The sequence below is a fragment of the Epinephelus lanceolatus genome, chromosome 21, assembly GCF_041903045.1.
Source record: "Epinephelus lanceolatus isolate andai-2023 chromosome 21, ASM4190304v1, whole genome shotgun sequence".
Lineage (NCBI taxonomy): Eukaryota > Metazoa > Chordata > Actinopteri > Perciformes > Serranidae > Epinephelus > Epinephelus lanceolatus.
In genome coordinates, this window is record NC_135754.1 from 12,919,210 (window position 1) to 12,938,504 (window position 19,295).

Below are 19,295 nucleotides of genomic sequence, written 5' to 3' on the forward strand. Positions count from 1 at the left end.
CAGGCAAAATGTATGTTAGTCGCTCTCACTAGGAACATATTTGTCCTCGCACTGGCAAAAAGACAACTTTTGACTCATGATTTTCTTGCAGCAGTCCACTGAGGTTTGTAGTATTCATTTGTTAAAACTAACAGTACCATAGACGTGAAAAAATGGCTACCGTGATAAACAGATTTACATAACACTGAAGTATTAGCATGGTTCTCAGTAACTGCAGTAACCTGAGTTTTCATTCAGATTAACATGCGGATGTTGCTTTCAGGAAGCGTCTTACTATAATCATCTTATTCCCAGTGGTGGAGCTTCCTATAGGAAATATAGAGAGAGCATTAATGGGTGTGGTGGAGTGGAGTGTGATAGAGTAAGAGGAAATGAAAAGGCAAAAGGAGGCTAGGAGGAGGGAAGAATTTTGTTGGTGTAATGACTTCACGTCTTTATCTTAATTTAAATTATATTACTTTAATTGAATGTACAACTGCTGGGATTCATGCTGTTTCGACACACTACTTTGCAGCCATTTCACTCTGTGTTTCACTCTTTCTGACACACAAACAGAAATAAAACTCTGTCAGACACATGTCTGGTGACATGGGAGATTGCCGAGTAACCGGGCTCTGTTAATCAGGTTATGTGTACTTTCAATTCACCCAAGACAACCTGGGGTGAAGTGTCGACAGCAATTAGTGAATATCTTTTTCACAGCAGACATTTTCACTCGTCAAAGCAGGAGAAGCACAGGTGTTACTAATAACATTAATGATGGCTCTGTTTTATTAAAGTGTCACCGTGAGTCATGACAGCGTGACAGCGAGCCAGTATGAGCAATACTAGGACCCTGACACTGAAGCAGCGTCATTACTTTTATTATTTACACCTTGAGCTTTTTCTACTGCGACATTTCAAAATATGTTGAGTGAAAATTATTGTTGATTAAATGCTTTTTAAAATCACATTTCTGTAGATATATAAATACAAGTAATTATAACAAAATATTGCAGGTAATTTATCAAGAGAAAGATGGCTGATCACACAGGCTCTTTGCTTCTTACTTAGTCTGTGTGAGTTTGATGCTTTGCACAGGAGCAACCCTAAACTCAGTCAGTCTCATTCAATTTCCTACATCTCAGATGGAGGTTGTGTTGCTACAGCAGCAGCATAAAGAATCATGTACCTCATGCTTAACCAGCACTGTGTCTGCATACACACATTTCAGGCCTGCAGGTGGTTAGAAACATTCTCACACATTATGCAGCCTACCTTATTTCATCTGGTATCTGAAAAGATTCTTCTTAAGTTCCTTCAGACATCCGTCACTCTGGACCTAATCCTTCTTCCCCCTATGCATCCTCTGCTGCCATTGCACCCATTTCTCCCTCGTCCGAGTGCTCCTATCTGTCATGGCAGCTTGTCACACTCCGTCATTTCCCCCCAGGACAGATCAATCGTCTCCACACAGAGGACACATCAGCTCCGTAACATCATTTGCTCCGCACTCACAACTAATGACGTGCTGTTTCTGTGTTTTGCATTATTTTCGACTATTTTTAGACTGGGGGACTTAAGAACATAATTGGATTTGCAGGGCAAGCTAACGGCAGATGGGGCAGCAAAGGACCAGGCCATTGTAGGCGGCACTGTGGTAATCTGATGTTTCAGCCACAACTAACACATTAATTGTCCCACTTTCTATTAGGGCCTTACATAGATTAAGTTGACTGGTCAATGCACATGGCTCGGTGAGTAAGCAGATGTCATGGAAGATATGCTACAGGCTCGCTCCACCAGGGTTGAAAAAGCATTCAAATTTTACTAAATAATAGTGAGAAAAAACAAATTGACCTATGTAAAATTACATAGAGCCATATTAAATGTCAAATGTGGACAGGTAACACCAGTAAAGGTGTTACTCTGAAAATTGTATTTAGATGTGGTGTAAAATGTAAAATATTTAAGGACATATAGTTGAGTATAAGTAGGTCAGGAGTGGTCTAAGACTATAAAGACTTATTAATTGACACCCTCAAAGGTTACGGTAATGGGGGCCTCTAAAGGGTACTCTTCTTATTCCTTTTTTTGCTGTTTTGTGTGCAACTACGTCCCAGTTATTTGCAGTATTTTCTCGTCCACATACTTGTAAACATATGAAATGCTGACCCACCACTTCGTCCTCAGCCACATCATCAAGAGGGGGCTTGTAACTTAGTCTGGATTTACGTCTCTGTCCTTTACGGCCCAGGAAACGATAAACACGCTGACGTGCGGAGGAAATGTGAAGGTTATACAGGCAGTGCACGTGACCTCCTGTCTTGAGCAGTAGCTGTCATAAGGGTCAGATCTGAGTGATTGAATTGATTGATTGACCTAATTAGATACACTTAATCTAGTATGCTAATCTGGGTGCTGAATTCTCACAAAATGGTGCTGGAAAGCATCAGGAGGACAGTGCTGATTAAATGATTTATGTAGGATTTGAAATTACTGACAAATCATCTTTTAGGGCACTGTACTCCATTATAAGCCTTGCTTTCTTTGATAATGCATTTGGTTAGGTTTGGTCCAAATGTTTTTATGTAAAATCTAAATCTGAATGTAACTAGTAACTCTAGCTAGCTTTCTTTTTTTTTTATAATTTATTAATCCCCTGAGAGGAAATTCAATTTTCCGAAAGACACACATGGATGGTCCACAAACAGGACCTATACATGCACAAAGTGGAGAGATGTCAGAGTGAGGGGGCTGCCTTGGTCAGGCGCCCCGAGCAGTTGGGGGTTCGGTGCCTTGCTCAAGGGCACCTTGGCAGTGCCCAGGAGGTGAACTGGCACCTCTCCAGCCACCAGTCCATGCTCCATATTTGGTCCGGACGGGGACTTGAACAGGCGACCCCCCGGTTCCCAACCCAAGTCCCTATGGACTGAGCTACTAGTATGGTATATAGTATACAGTGGCATAGAACTGAATTGCTTGGGTAATATATGCAGGGGCAGATTATCAAATAACGGGCCCCTGGGCACAGATATGCAAAACTACCACAAAAACACCACAAACAGTGCAAAGAAACCAGAAAAGACACAAAACAATGTCAAAGAGACACAAAATTATAAAAGATCCATAAGAAGTAAAGAAAGACACAAAACAGCTACAACAACAACAAGGGGCAAAGCCACCACAGAGTCTGTGTCTTGCTCCCATGTAGTGGAGGTGGTGGGGCCTTTTGCATATCTGTGCCCAGGGGCCCATTGTTTCATAATCTGCCCATTACGGCACTTGAAGTACATAAAGTTGCAATAAAATTCTAGATGATGCAGGAGCAGGAGTTCTTTTGCAGTGCTAATAGGCTTTTTAGAGGTTTCTTAACTCTGACATCAAATAAAATACAGAGTTGAGACTTAGATTTGATCACTGAAACAAATTTCTGAAATTGAGTGGACACATTTATGAGCCAATCAAGTTTACCTTTGGATACTACTATTATCGCAAGAGCTGAGTATTTCAGACAAATAAAAATGACTGCCGTAAGAGAGGAAAAAGAGCATTGTAAGATCTTACATTATGATCAGGCTGAGACAAGAAGAAAGCTATTTCTCAAGAGAGGAATTAAAAAAATATCCCATAGGAAAATGGTCATAATCTCAGATTGATGTTATACTGAGCTCAGTTATGTCTGGGGAGAAATAGTCTGGAAAGAGAAAAGATATTATTTTGAGTTTTTGTTTCCTCTACGAAAGCGTATTGCTGCCACAGCAGGAAAAAAATAATGTGTCAGTATTAAGTTATAACACAAAAAGTTTATTGTTAAGTTTTTCACATTATAACAATACTAGTCCATACCCACTGGTAGCTTTGTCACCTTCTACCTATGCCAGTTCTCAATGCCTATGTGCAGTTTCACATAGATTGACCACGTCAGTGAGTAGAAAAACGTGGGACAGACAGAATGACTGACTGACAGAATGACACACTGACAGTTTCCGTGATTATGTACAGCATACCATACCATGACTTAGTCATACCAAAAATTAGAAAAAAAAAAACCAAACAAAAAAAACATTCGGCCACAGGGGGAGCCACAGGGATCGGTTGCATTTTAGCCATTTTTAAGCATTTTTCTGTTGTTATAGCGCCACCCAGTTGCCAATTAGAGTTAAATTTCTGCAGTCACCTTGAGGCGTCCTGTTCTACATATCTACCAAGTTTAGTAAAAATCGATATAGGCTAGCGGTTAGGCCGAGATACGAAATTAGCTCTCTAGCGCCCCCATTTTGTTTGATGGGGTCAATAATGGAGGGGTCTCCTCAGATTATGTGTGGTCATATGACTACAAAGTTGCGTGGTGATCGGTGAAACCCTTGAGATGTTATCCACCTTTATGTGATGAGCCACGCCCTCCGCAATATTCATTGCCTTATAGAAGCTCAGTTTTAGTAAGTTTTCCAACTTTTGCCAAGAGGGAACTTTAGATATTGGTCCCTAGATTATGTTCACCGAGTTTCATGCAGATCGGTCAAACTTCCTAGGAAGAGATTGATTTTAAGTGTTTTTCAAAAAATTCAAAATGGCGGAAAATCTACATTACCGGAAGTTATGGGTTCTTGAGGCAAATTTGTTCCTCATGAGGAGAGGCATCTCTGTGCAAAGTTTCATGTCTCTACGATATAAGGGGCATGAGATATGCCCATTCAAAGTTTGCAATTTCAATCGGTTATTATAGCGCCCCCCTTTGGCCAAGTGATGTAATATTGCTTCATTCGCATCCTCCCATGACCCTCTACCACTGTGCCAAATTTCACATGGATTGACCAAGTCAGTGAGGAGAAAAACATGGAACAGACACAGACGGAGTTTTCGTTATTATATAGTAAGATAGTAAGATATTTTCACGTTAAAACATGATAATTTATATTGTTAGGACATTAAAAGTTCCACATTACAATGCAATATTTGGTCTTGGGAGGAGGTGCACCCATATTCTCCGGTTGTGATTTGACACTTGGCTATTTGCAATGAACAGACATCAACATGGCCCAAAACACAGATAACATGAAACTATGTTGTTATATCATGAAACTTTTCACAATATAACTTATCAGGTTTTAACATAAAAACTATATTTTTATAACGTGAAAAACTTCTTGTTAGAATAATAAACTTTTCACGCTATAACTGATCCATCATTTTTTTTCTGATGTGGCAGCAATAGGCTTCTGTACCTCTTGATGTATCTACCACATATAATTGAGCATTTGTATTTTGCAATAATTTATGTTTTTTATCTAAATAAGTTACAGGCTACATTAGCCAACCTCTACCTTATTAAAACGAGTGTATATAAATATGTGAGTTGAAACAGTTTTCTTTGGTAGCAGTAACTGTCAACAGTAAATGTCAGTGAGAAATGTACTGAAAAAATGCTATCTAAATATTTACTCTAAATACTTTCTGTGTATTTATTTTATGTCAAATTATATGAATACACCTGTAAATTCCTGTAAAATAGCAGTACATTCACGTTGTATGCGGTGTCATTTGAAAACGTTGCGAAATCGTCGCTTCCGCTTCCCGGAGCGGCTGCCGGGAACGCGCAGGCGGTCTTGAACGTCCCCCTGGTCCTCATTGTGCAGCCGAGGAAACATCGCAAGGTTTCGACGACGTTGGTATGAAATGGCAGAAACTGCTTGTGTCACGGAAGCACAAAGATTAGGTTACGTAGAAGCTACACATGTATTCTGCGATGATCCCGGCCTGCTAGTGTGAGGGAAACGGGAGTGTATCCGGAGGAAAAAGGGATTAAAGAGCTGTTTTTCTCCTTTAAAAAAAAAGAGAAACGTCCGGGTTGTGTCTCCAGCAGGCAGCAACGGCGACTGCGGGTCGACACTGGTGGAATTAACCGGAGAGGGGTGAGCTCGACATATGGATTTTTATCTTCCTATCAGACATGTTTGACGTGTTATTTGTCAACAGTTGGGGGATGGGAGCAGACAAGTTCGGGTCACACACACGTTACTGTAAATAGGTGTTACTACAATGTACACGGTGACCACCACAGCAGGCAGGACAGGTCTGGCCTAACTGGGAAAAGGCAACCAGACTGAGTGGCTACACTGGGAAGCACACTGCTGTAACCTATCCATGTCAGGGCTACACACACATTAGCACCGCTTCCACTGTAAACTGTGAACTGTGGGTGGTGTTACCGGTCATGGGAGTAGTGAAAGGTTCAAGTAAAGCGCTGTGACCTCCAGTGTGTGGTCACCGAAAAACGATAACATCCTCCATGTAAACAGAAATCACTTACTGACGCCTTTGAATACACCCCGTTTTCGCCAACACTGATATGTACTGCTGTGATATGATCTTGCATGTTTCTGTTAGCCTGTAAGGTGCTCAGTTCCTGCACTGTGAACTGAGCAGAGGTGGGTTTACTCTGGCTATTATGCTGTAGCAGCATCTCTCTTAATTCAATAACAACAGTGGGCAGATGGGATATCAATATGTGGCTATATGCATGGCTGCAGTCTGTCTGTTGATATGGTCTTTATGTGATTTATGTGATGTGCTAATGGCCTCACTGACCTGCACACTGAAAGGTGAATGGGAATATTCCTCCTTGGCAATTGCATAATCATCTTTATTGTAACAATCAAATGGTGAGCATGTCTTAACAGTAAAGTAGGATATCTTATCAAGCCAGGGGATCAAATGTGAAGTTTTGCAATCCATCAAATTATCATTGATATTAATCTCTCAATCTGGTTATTAGAATTGTCTGATCAAAGGTAGGTTAGTCAGGTTGCAGCTTGTGTGTGTCTTGTGTGTTATACTATCTATCTAACATGTTCCTGCAGTCACATTCGGGGTGATGTAGCTCCCGGACTGCACTGCACATTGCTAGCGAGGTTTTCTAAGCAACCTGCCAAGAGAACAGCAGTGGTCAGCCAAAAGCACCAAGAAATCTGATTCCTGCACCAAAAGCAAAAGGTGCCCGCAGAGATGGGATTATGAGTGCTGGCTAACACATAACAAGCCCACATTCATATCTGAGAGTCCTATTGGTTGATGCTGACAGATCTGCGGCTTAATTATATGTTAATATTATATCATTATAATATTTCTCAACAGATAAATCACGGTGTTAACAGTATCAAGGTTGGCTTTTGATTTCTTAGCTCCTCTGTGCTAATATTACACAGAATGAGTGCCTTTTTGTTTAAAAACTCCATAAACAGGTCAGCTTATACTGCTCACAGGTGCATACCATAAATTGCCTTGGTAGGTCTAGTCAATATTTGATATGAAGACAGGCCACACTGTGGCATGTGCTGCTTGCTCCCCTCTAAGCTGACAGCCAAAACCAGCCCTGACAAAATAAAACAACAGTGTGCAACAGTTCAAACAGTCATGGGTGAGTGCTAAGACAGTTTCCTTGAGAAGGAGTCACCACTCTCTCGTGTCTTTCCACACCTTTGGATCATGTTCAAATCCTCTTCTGCAACATGTGATATTTCATTAGTTGTTGTTTTTATCCTTGTGTAAATGTACTTTGTGCTTACACCTCATGTAAGCCTGCTCAAATAAGGCTTGTTGTAAAGATTACAAGCACAGTTTGGTATATATAACAATAATAATTATGCAGCTGAGCAACATGGCAGAAAAAAAAATTGCTGTCTTTTTTTTCCACAACAGTCCACATTTGTATACATAGCATCAATTTCAGTCACTAGTCCTCTTGTTAGAGATTCCCTTAAGCTTTAATAGATTTAGAAGCTAAAATATGATGAAGCATTGTCTGAGCTGAAAATAGAAAATCTATTGGGAATAATCAATGTACAAAAACAAACAATGATCTACAGTCATGTCAGTCAGAAAAGATAGCACGTGCTGCATATCAGCACCATGTCTGTCTTTTGCCATTAAAAAAGCAACAGCATGTGTGAGTTGTTTATTAAGGGGGTGGAAAGCATATAGTAATGTAACTATTTGTTATGGGGGTGTTTCTCTGAGTCTTGCTGCATGCTCCAGTGGATAGGTGTATTTACTGGTGTTTGAGACGGTGTGCTTGCTTGCTCTGCGTGCTTCATTGGATAGAACTTTGTAAGGTATTCTCTCATCCACTGCATGGCCAAATGGGGCTTTAAGTAGCCGAAGTATGTGACATCACCCATTGGTTTGTGGACTTCCATTCTGAAGCCTGGAGTTTGGCATTTTGGCCAACATCTTCTTGGATTTTTGAAGCCAAAGGTGACCATATTTGGACGAGAAGGTGGAGCTAACCTTTAGTCTAGCTGCTTGCTTGGTTAGCATGGTGCATTTACATGTCGCTGAAGATTCTCAGTCATCCAGGTCGTGGTAATCACAAGTGCGTTATCGTCTGTACCTGAACTTGCTTGCGTTTCTTGAAGACGCATCGCCTCTCAGATGTTTCGCCTCTCAACTTGGATGAGAGGCGAAACATCGTTTAGAAATGCAAGCAAGTCTAGTTACCTACAATATAGCACTTATGAGGTGCATTTACAGTCACAGTTAACAGTAATAATGTTAATGCAACTTTTTGCCAGCAGAAAACAAGCTAAAATCCATTAAAACAAAATGTACTAACTGGAAAAAAAATATGTGACTCCTAAGAATGTCTTTTATTTACAACTAAACACTGAATGATACATTTTTAGGTGATCAGAATGTTATTAATTAACTTTCATGAAGTTAAAACACACTGAAATAGCGACGGCTATGCCTAATCAGGGGTTACGCCATGGTTACGTTGCCTAATCAGTGTTGTCGCCAGGTGGTGACTTGCCAGCACACGGCATCCACCTGCCACTGAAAGTGTCCACGCTCTTGATTATGCATAACTTGACTAATGCCTTAATAGCTTTGCTCGTGGAGCCAGCCTCTGGTGGCCATTCGAAGAACTGCAGTTTTTGGCACTTCTGAGTCGGCTTCGTATTTCAACCCCTAGTGGTAGCAGGTTGGTGTTACCCTACCACTGATGTGCTGTTACCTCACATAAATTAATTTCTGTGATGAGCTTGGTTGTTAATACGTTGTCAACTAATGTAACTTATCAACAGTATATTTAAATATCAAATTTCTTATCAAGGACGTTTTCTGTAGTGATCAGCTTTCATATAGTCCAACTATAATTGAAAGGATTGCATTCTTTAATGTACAAGACAGAAAAATGTAATTTTTAGCATGTCTTTGATTGTTGCAGAGCAGGAGAGATGCTTTTTTCACCTGACAGCAGATCACCTATGTTGAGCCCAAATTCCCTGGCATGAGTGACTCCCCTCTAGTGGTCATATTTCAGACCCTCACACAACAGCTGACTGCATGTCCGAATGTTGAATTTTGTTCCGAGTTTTTGTCTTTCAGTTTATCTTGTTTTCTTTTGCTTGTTTATTTTTTTTGTTTAGATGGGGGCAATTTGGTTGCGTAAAATATTCCTCATTGTTGTGTCGTCTTTTGTGATTAGCACATTACCTAAAATAGGGTTCAAACTGCAGGGAGTTTGAGCGTAAACACCCTCAAATTGTCCCTCCAGACAGTCAGAAATGTGGCATAGTGCCTTTATTGGTAGCAATGTTCGACACAGACTGTGCCCTTATGAGCTCTTATCAGCAGCCATTACTTCGACTGAATGTGAGTGATTCAAAGATACAATCTATCTCCCAAATTGCAGGTGGACCCACATAACTCCAACCACATTGATAAAAGAATCTGGACAGTGAAGTCGCTGCGTTCGGAGTGAACAGGAGCGGACCCGTGATAGCAGATGAGAGGCAGGTTGACTCCCAGGAGAGACAGTGTGATGGACAGCGGTGAGGAGAGAGACCAGTGTAAATCTGGGCAGGATTGTCAAGATGAATGTGTGTTCACTTCCACAGAAGCCATATCTGACACTTTCTGACACAGTTATCTGTTCTTTTCTGTCTGGTTGTCACAGATATTATTTTGTCACAGTCAGTGATTTACAATGGAAGGCGACAACTGTGTCAGCAGTGGTTGGTGGGAGAGCTGTGATAAAGCTGCAACTTTGATGCCTCAGTGTGATTTTGATAAGGATTATCAAGAGATCTGAATGAACTTTGACCTTTGAAGGTGTCATGTGGCCAGATAGATGAAACGACTTATTGGTTTGTCTTTTGCTTTGTTGTATCTCTGTGTAAAGACGCAGAACCCACTTATTTACTGAGCTAACATATTTCATTCATTCATTCTTTATGGCGTGCAGCCCTGGCTGTGTAAGTGTGTGATGGGAGGGGCACACACACACACATGCGATTCTCAGCCTACTAGGCCTAACAGTTGAATTGGGTTGACAGCCTGACACACACTGTCATATCTCTCAGCCCCGTTTCCACATGCAGCCACAGATCCTCCTTTCTCACAGTCACCCTGATATGTGCTGCTCCGTTTTTCAAAACGGGAGAGAAAATCATGTCACGCCACACGCTGAAGACTAACAGCAGCTCAGACATATTCTGCAGTGTTTAAATAGGCCTTGTAGAACATGATGTGAGTACATACTCTCTCTCCTCTGCGGCTTATATTTGATTTACCGAATGACATTTTCTGAAAAGCACTATAGAAGTTGCTTACATATTATTTCTGGTCCCTTTGCATCCAGATACCACTGGCAAATGAAGCTGACATTTTTTGCTGCTGGGTGGATCAGTGTAAAGATTGGATGATATGCAACATCAGACTGAATAACATGGAAATATAGGGATGAGAGATCATGATATATCAGGGTTGTTATAGCAGTCATATTCATGTAAATATATTCTTGCAGCTTTGCTACAGTTGGGAAGTAAACACATGAACAGATTTTGTTTTGTTAGGTCTAAATTAAGCTTAAAAAGATCCATTGTTGCGCTCTGCATTTAGCCTACTGAAGAAAATTCCTTACTTCGGTGACCCCTAGTGGTGGTTTGAAACATCCTGTGGCTCACATTCTTACTTAGGAGCTAGCCTCGCATAGCCAGACCTATCTCGCGCTGTGCCGGAGCTCGAGAAAGGTCTGGCTCAACCCATCAAATTCCGCACTTAGGGGAAAAAAATACGCTCTGGGTTGTTTGTATTTCTTTAAACCAATCACAGTTATCTTGGGTGGCACTAAACCCAGGATGCAGCAAAAGTACCTTTGCAAATCAGTGTCAGAAGAGAACTTGCTTCGGTGGAACATTTACTCGTGGGGAGGTGAGCCCTGGCATTAAAACGGCTAAATCCCTGCTGAAGAAAATGTGGCGTAAAACATAAAATTACTTTTTATCGCAGGGGTTTCTAGCTCAGAGGTTGTTGTTTCACGCACAGCGGTGTAACAAAGTGTTGAGATATGTTTGGCTATGCAAGACTAGTTTCATGTAGCAATGGGGATTTTTAAAACTGAAACAGGTGTCCAATGACGTTATACCCACAGTATCACATCCTGTGAGCCGGACTGCTCAGGAGGTACAAAAGCTGAACACAGTGAGACTCAAACATTTCCTTGCAATTTCTTTCTAGTCGCCTGCATGACACACATCAAACTATTCAGTTTACTAATGACACGGCTCGCCATTTTTCAAATAGCAGCCAGGGACAACAGGATAAAAGGCGTGCAGGCAGCATGTGAGGTGGTAGGTAAGGTGTTGACTCTCTATCAGGTGATAATCAAACAGCAGATGGTGGAGATACTTGAAACTGTTATTTCATCTTTTTACAGCTTGTCAGTCTTTGCAAAGTCACTGAAGAGCCTTTTCGTTTTGGATGCAGCCATGACAGGCTGTGTAAAATATCTTTTCATTAGTCTGTATTATTTACGATCTTGTTTGTACATGTGGTATTTTGTTACATGCCGCACAGAGCCGTCATGTCACATTTGCTTACGCGCACCCCGGTAGGTCACCGGGTAAAGTGCATACCGTTGAGGATGAGTCTTTAGAACAGCAGCATGGGTTCGAGTCATGGCTGGGCACTTTGCTGCGTGGCATCTTCTCTGCCTCCCCTGTCTGTCTCTCTTACTGTCGATTAAGCAGAAATGTCTAAAAAATAATCTTAATAATAAGATGATTAAGTTGGCCTGAGCTACATGTGCCAGTTTGTTTTCCAAAATCAACTTGGGTGAAAGCCACGTCCCCCTTAGAATGGTGTTTCTCTCCACAGGTGGGGTTTGGGTTTAGGTAGGGTTCTGGTTAGGTGCAGCTGAGATAACTGATTGGGGTTAATGTTGGATATGGGTCAGGTGAAGCACCTCAGAACATGACTGGTTGGGTTAGGGTGTGTTTAAAGGGATACATTGCCCATTTTCAAACCTACATTGTATCAGCCCATACAAACCAATCACCTAAAATGCCTGCAGAAACATATTTTAGTGTAATGTTTGGCTGTAATATGAGAGTTTGTGAACAGGAAGTGAGAGCCATACTGTTTCCTGTAGTGTAAAAACGGAGTCTGAAAAAACTAAGATGAAACTGTAGAACTAGAGAGTGCCAATAGAATATCAACTATGGATGACAGTTTTGAGTATTTTTGCTTTCAACAGGCTGACACTCAACAGTAACTAACCTGTTAATTTTTTAAATACAAGTGGCCTTCCCTATTCTGGCAGTCCATTGCCCCAGTAAGCTTTAGCGTTGCATTTCAAAGCGCTATCCATTTAGGTGGAGAAACTTTAATGTTTTGTGAAGTAAATTGTCTTCCCTTTTATTTTCTGTTGGCTTTGCTGACAGACAGACAGACAGACAGCTAGCTGCGTTATTGTGTGGAAACATAGTGCCCACTGCTAACCCTCTGATCCCTGCTGGCCAGAAGCTAATGTTAACTAGCTAGCAGTGACATCATTGTTCCGGTGGTGGGACGCGATGCTGCAGAAACATTGTGCCCCCCCCCCCGTCTACATTCTCCCTCCAGAGTAAGCGCCATTTTAAGCCGCAGAACTCCTTTAGCATCGTTAACTGTGCTAACTATGCAGTGCTGACACTGCTAACAGTGCCAACAGAGCTTACAGTGATACCAATGCTAAAGAAGTTTTGAGGCTTATAATAAAGCCGCTTACAAGGGCAATCTAGGGGGAGACTGAGCATGAGAACAATGTTTCTACAGCAATGCTGTTGGGTTGGGATGGCGTTACTAGCAGTTATCGTTAAATGAGGACAGCTGATAGCTAGCTAGCTCCTACCAGTCCTGGGTGGTGAACAGTGCAGTAAATAGAAGAGTAGCAAAATTAACCTACAGATCGACATGTAACTGCTCAACAATATACTTGGTAGTCAACTGATCAACAGCTAACTGTAGGGGTGGGAATCTCTAGGCACCTCATGATTCGATTCGATTCAAGTCCGAGGGCAACGATTTCGATTATAAAACGATTCTCAATTCTGAAATAAGCCAATAAGAAAATTTACACTAGATATTGAAAAACAATATTGTAATAAAGCTGGGAATACATATCCAGTGCATACAAACTATATTACTTACTGTGGTTGAGATGACTACACTCCACCGGTCCATCAACGGGACTCTCCTGTCCCTCGTTGACCTCCTCGACATTTCTCCTCCAGTATTTACAAAACTATAACTGACTATAACTATATATGAACTATAAAAACACAAACTATTAAAAAACTACTAAAAAAAAAGACGAACGGTGGCAAAACTACGAACTATGGTGAAAACACAACGAAAACACGGCAAAAAACACTCAAAAACACAGCATAAAAAACACAAAAGTTCTCAAAAAACCACAAATACTATTATTTACAACACTAAATATTATTTACAAAGAAAACACCACCAAAACTCCACTAAAACTCACCAAAACACTGCTAAATCACTCAAACCTGCACTCTCCTTGTCAGCTGTCACTCTCCTCCTGTTGTGCTCACTTCCCTCCCCTCCTCCACAGAAAATGACGTCTTTACCGTATACCATGTATATCGTATATCACTGGAAAGCTCTGCTTCTCAGCTTTCAGAATCCGTTGGAATTACGTCAGTAGCACGAATGGTCGAGGAGTTACGGTAATTTTAAAAATAAATATAAAAATAAAATTAAAGTCGATTATGAGTTTTCCAAATCGATGCTCGCATTGTTCAAGTCAGAATCTCGATGCATCTAAAAATCGATTTTTTTCCCCCACCCCTAGTTTAACTGTCACATCCCTAATATGAACCAAGATTCTGTTACTGCGTTCATTGCTAATTTCTCACCTTAAACTTTTTCAGAAACATATTTTAACTTACTGTTTAACTGTCATTCAAAATTGTTTGTTACCAGCTGGCAGCTGTATTGTTTCCTGTGTCAAAGTGGCCAAGCTTGTGTGACGTTACCCACCTGCAGGAGCTTTTTATGATCCAGTGTGGTGCAGTGCATTGTGATAGTTGTAGGCTTTCTATCTTAATGAGCAAGAACAAATGTCACAGCCTCTTTGCTGTTTTCTCCAGTCGTGTAGCACCAGTTTAGAAGTATTTACATCTTTCTACTGCATAGATGGCCTTGTGTTATGAAAAGACCAGCTCTCCAGCAGTGAAATGCTTCTTTAAATGAATTTGTTTAGTAAGTTTTTCATTTTATTGAAGTGTCATGATATGTTTGTGCTTCTATACCTGCAAGTGTGAGTGTTTGCTCAAGTATATGTTGTTGTTTTTTTTCCAAACATTTAGCAGTATGTCTCTTGCTGTAAGATAAAATAACTGAGCTCAGGCTCTTTCGTGAACCTTTGATTTATCCCTGTGCATCTGCACAGCGTGGCTTAGCTGCAGACTGTCGACAAGGTTCTCCAGCAGGAGAGGGAAGATTGTGTTGCAAGAGGCAGGAGAAAGGAGAGGAGACAAAGATAGGAAGAAACAGAAGGGATTAAACACAAGTATAAGGGAGGAGGCACAGGGGAAGACGAGTAGCGTTTGAGTTCAATGTAAAGATATCGTTCCTGGTGTATTGGTCTTTATTTTAGAGACTTTTGGGATTTGATTTGACTTCCAGTGTATCTAAAAACCTTCAATAGTGAGACTTCTCACCAACAAGTGCGTGTCAGAACAGCGCAAGCAACTGATCTGTTCATTGATCTTTGAACAGGGTTTTTAATTGATTTAGTCTGGGTCTTGACTTGGTTTCTACCTTCCTCTGGTCAGATATAGTCCGAACCTGGTCTCTGAATTTAGTCGGATGCAGTCAAGGTGGTCATGACTTCAGCCCTGCAAATATAAGAGAAAGCAAAATGGAGGAAATGAGAGAACGTTTCAAGAGCTGGGTACCCGAGTAGGAAGATGATTGTAGAGGAGAGGAGAGAAAGAAGAAGGCAAACCTCGTCAGCTAACAGATACTGAAAGGAAGAGGGGTGGGTTAGTGGTAGTCAGAGAAACCCAGAGGTCGGGTCATGGTCTGTGGAACTTACAGCTATCATCACAACGCCGACCCCCTCAGCACAATGTCCCAAATTCCACTAATGATTTGTCGTCTTCAGACGCAGCATGAAACCCAGCTTCCTCTGTGTCTCTCTGCCTGGATCATCACTCCATCGCACAGACCTTTGGGTTTTATATAGTAGTCATTATAGCTGATGAAGCGGCAGTAAGAGGAGATTTATACTGTACCACTGCACACATGAGCAGCATATCTGCTCTTCAGTGGGGTTGATTGCTACTGGAGACTTGACAATTCTTTATTGAATAAATATAACTTGTTTGCATTTGAGAACTGCAGATAAGGGTGTTCACATTAATTACATGAGGTCTCCACATAATACCAACCCCAGGAGTGTTTAATTGAATTAACTGAGTGAAGTGGCAAGGTAATAAGCTGTTTCTAAGCCAGACTGCCTGCAGTGTGGGGGGGTTTGATGGATGCATCTACAGTAGGAGAAGCTCCTTAAAGTGTCATTGGCTGTTGTTTTACTGGCTTAGATACTGGAGCATAGACTAATAATGGCCACTGTAAAGTCACCTATTGGTTTGTGTTTGTGTGTCATTTTTGAGGCCTAGAGTTTGGCATTTTGGCTGTTCCCATCTTGGCTTTTTGTAGCCAGAAATGTGACCTTATTTGGATGAGAGGGTGGAGCTAGCCCTTTTCACTAGCTGCTAGCCTGGTTATCATGGTACATTTACAATACAGCTATGGTTAACTGTAGCCCCTTTTACACTGCCTCTTCAAGACGTAAATTTGATGCCATTATGCCGCCTCGTTGTCCTGTATAAAAGGTACAACAGCAACAGAGTTGTCTCACCTTTAAGCCAGCATCAGAGGTTGTAACAGCGCCGAAGCAATGTCCGTATAATGGGACAGTCGGCAGGACGGGATCATGAGTGGCATGGGTATGACGTTTTGATGACGTGCTATGCGTGCGATCCACTGTGGAAAACAGTGAGGTCCAGGAGCTCCTTACCGTCCAAACAGAGGACGAGATCAGCTGCCATATAGCAGGAACAGTAAATAATCGTTACTGCCATAGTTGTTGTTTAGAAAGTGCTGCTGATGCTTATGTTATATGTTTAACTAGAGGCTGACGTTGTGTTACATATCACATCCGTCATGCCTCTTTTGATACCATGATGGTGATGATGAGGCTTGTGATAATGCTAATTGTAATGCTAATTTTCACCAGTGGAACCATTAAAACAAAATGTGCTTACAGGGAAACCCTTAGAGGGTCTTTAAGTTACAACCAAAAGCTGAACAAGATTTTTTTAGGTGAGCAAAATGTTCCAGTTAACTTTAATGAACTGAAATAGTGACAGCTACAGCTATGCTTACACTCTGAATCTGGTGCTACGCCATGGTTACTTTGCCAAACCAATGTTGTCACCATGGTAGCAACTTGTCAACGGACGGCACCCATCTGTGACTCAAAGCAGCCTCATCCTCAATTATGCGTAGCTTTAAGCTTTGATAACATTTAAACAGGCGAGTTAAATAAAAATTCACCCCCTGACCGCTGTCATAAATGGGGAAATCAGCTATAGAGTAGGGATGTCCCGATCCGATATTCAGATCGGCATCGGCCGCTGATATTAGCAAAAAACGTGCATCGGCATCGGATCGGACTGCATGGAAAAATGCCGATCCAAGTCCGCTCCAGGTTTTACGGCCAGCCCAGCGCTCCGCGATTCAAGCAGTCCATTCCAGTGATCTGCTCCAGCTCTTGCTATCAATCCACCAGGCCAGCATGCAGACGGCAGACACACACGGAGGGAAGGGTAGGAAGAGTAGCGGTCAATTTAGTTAACTGACTATTTGTTTTCTGCTCTGTTTTTTTGAGAGTGATATTTTTATTTGGTTTACACTTTTACTGTTTAAGTAAAGAGCACTGATGGCATTGTTTTGGGCACAATTAGTGAAATTGGAGCCATGGATGGACTATTTCTTGTTTAAACAGTTGTACAATATTGTGTGCCTGTGCACCAGGCTGGCACTGACACTACTAAAATAACTGAAAAGGAAAGGCTGCATTGTTTATTAAATGCCAACAATGTCTTGTGGTGTTAATCTTTTTTTTTATTTATTAGGGGGGCAAAGCACAAGTGTGTGGAGTCTTGCTGCTATTTTAATTTCAGTGTTAGACATTTTAAAGATTTCTTGCGTTGATTTATTTTCTATTTATTAAGGGGCCAAAGCAGCCAAAGCAAACCAGCTATTTTTTTTTATTTAATGTTAATGTTCAAGTTTAAAGTTTGTTTATTTAACCCTGTTAACAATAAACAGGTCAGTTTCTCATACTAACTGTTGTGGATCATTCTAACTAACCTGATTAAGTAGTTGTTCTTGTTAGAGTAATATTGCTTGATCAAACCTTTTCTAACATGACTGACAACAAAATAAGTGAATATGTATAATACGCGCTTGGATCGGATCGGTATCGGCCAAAACTCAAGGCTGTAATATCGGTATCGGATCGGAAGTGAAAAAGCTGGATCGGGACATCCCTACTCTAGAGACCAAATCTGTTTTTCATCCCAGGCTGTAAACATGTTTATTTCTCCTGTTAAATTGGGCATTTTAACAGTCAACCTTTGGGGATTGACTCGCCAGCCTCAAGTGGCCATTTGAGGAAGTGCAGTTTTCGGCACTCATGCTGGAGTGATGGACAGAGTTTGACACTGCCACAATTAGAGACATTTGTTACAAAATTCAATCATGATTCACTCCAAATTTACCCTTATAAAATACTTGTTATCGAAAATGAATGATATTATCCCACGCTGACAAGAATAGTGGTTCACCTGCATTTTCTGACAAAATTGACAAAGTCACATTTTTACCAATTGGAAAGCATACAGTATATAAATAATGCCTTATCAGTGTTTTGGAAATCCCTGTTTAGTTTTGTGTGGATGTTTTGGCAGCTTGAAGAAAAGTGTGAAATCAGATGTTGGAAAGTGCTGAAAAAATGACAACCTCTCTTTCTCTTTACGCACTGCAGGTCTTGCGAGCTCCACTTGAATGCCCAGTCATAGCGTTCGTCCAAGGCTTCACCATGAACCGGAACAAGCGTGAAAAGGAGTACTACAGTATAGATGTGGGCGATTCAACTTTTATGGTTTTAAAGCGCTACCAGAACCTCAGACCCATCGGATCCGGAGCACAGGGAATTGTCTGGTGAGTCAAAGGAAGAAATCCTAATATTTAAAAAGATGTCTTGATCTTTGAAATAGTCTTTCAACAAAATAAACTGCACTTCATGGTCTTTATTAGTGGCTGGTGTTTTCCTAGTTAGGCAAACTCTGTGAGATGTGTTTGTAAGCCCTGAAAAAAAAGTTTCACATGTCTAAAACAATCTTTATTTATCAGTCAGAAAGGGGTGAAACTGCAGAAGTAAATATTCCATATAGGAACTGTCAGTTGAGGGAACATTTGATGAAAGCTACTGATGCAGCGCTCAGACTTTGCCAGCTGTCGGCTTTGAAAGTTGATGAGATCAGACGTTACAATATCAGCATAAGTTGCATACAACACAGAAATTGATGCATAATGCAGTATTTGTTGACAGTGCAGTGTGGTGTTGTGTGTGGGATTTCTATAGAAGTGAGAGGAGTACAGGGAATGTGGATGCTAAAATAAATTTGAATCTGAACCCCAGGATCACTCAAGTCCATGTGAGGATTAGCTTCTGTATGTAATGATATCGTATCACTTGTGCCATGATGGCATTGTTTACATATTCATCATTCCAGTGGATTGATTAGACGATCATTTTTATTTATTAATGGCCAAAAGGGGAAGTTCCAGATAATCCGGGTCCAGTTGTTGTAACATGAGCAAAGTAGGATGAGCTCCTTTAAGTTCTTTGCTGTCATCGATCTTCTCTGGTCCTCATACCAGGTAGG

The 19,295-nt window shown here is 41.1% G+C and overlaps 2 protein-coding genes across 4 annotated transcripts in view; one reads left to right on the top strand and one right to left on the bottom strand.

Moving 5' to 3' along the window:
* frmpd2 (FERM and PDZ domain containing 2) overlaps positions 1-1,485 on the bottom strand; it is a 31,196-nt gene extending 29,711 nt beyond the window's left edge. For all 3 annotated transcript variants that reach the window (XM_033610567.2, XM_033610566.2, XM_033610568.2), the window contains exon 1: positions 1,258-1,485. The gene's annotated coding sequence lies outside the window, so the exon portion shown is untranslated. The remainder of the gene's footprint in view (positions 1-1,257) is intronic.
* Positions 1,486-5,614: 4,129 nt separating this feature from the next.
* The window catches only part of mapk8b (mitogen-activated protein kinase 8b), a 48,943-nt gene continuing 35,262 nt past the window's right edge, over positions 5,615-19,295 (top strand). Inside the window, 2 exon segments of the mRNA XM_078163711.1 lie at positions 5,615-5,894; positions 18,392-18,567. Coding sequence (XP_078019837.1) covers positions 18,446-18,567 — 122 coding nt within the window. The 5' untranslated portion in view covers positions 5,615-5,894; positions 18,392-18,445.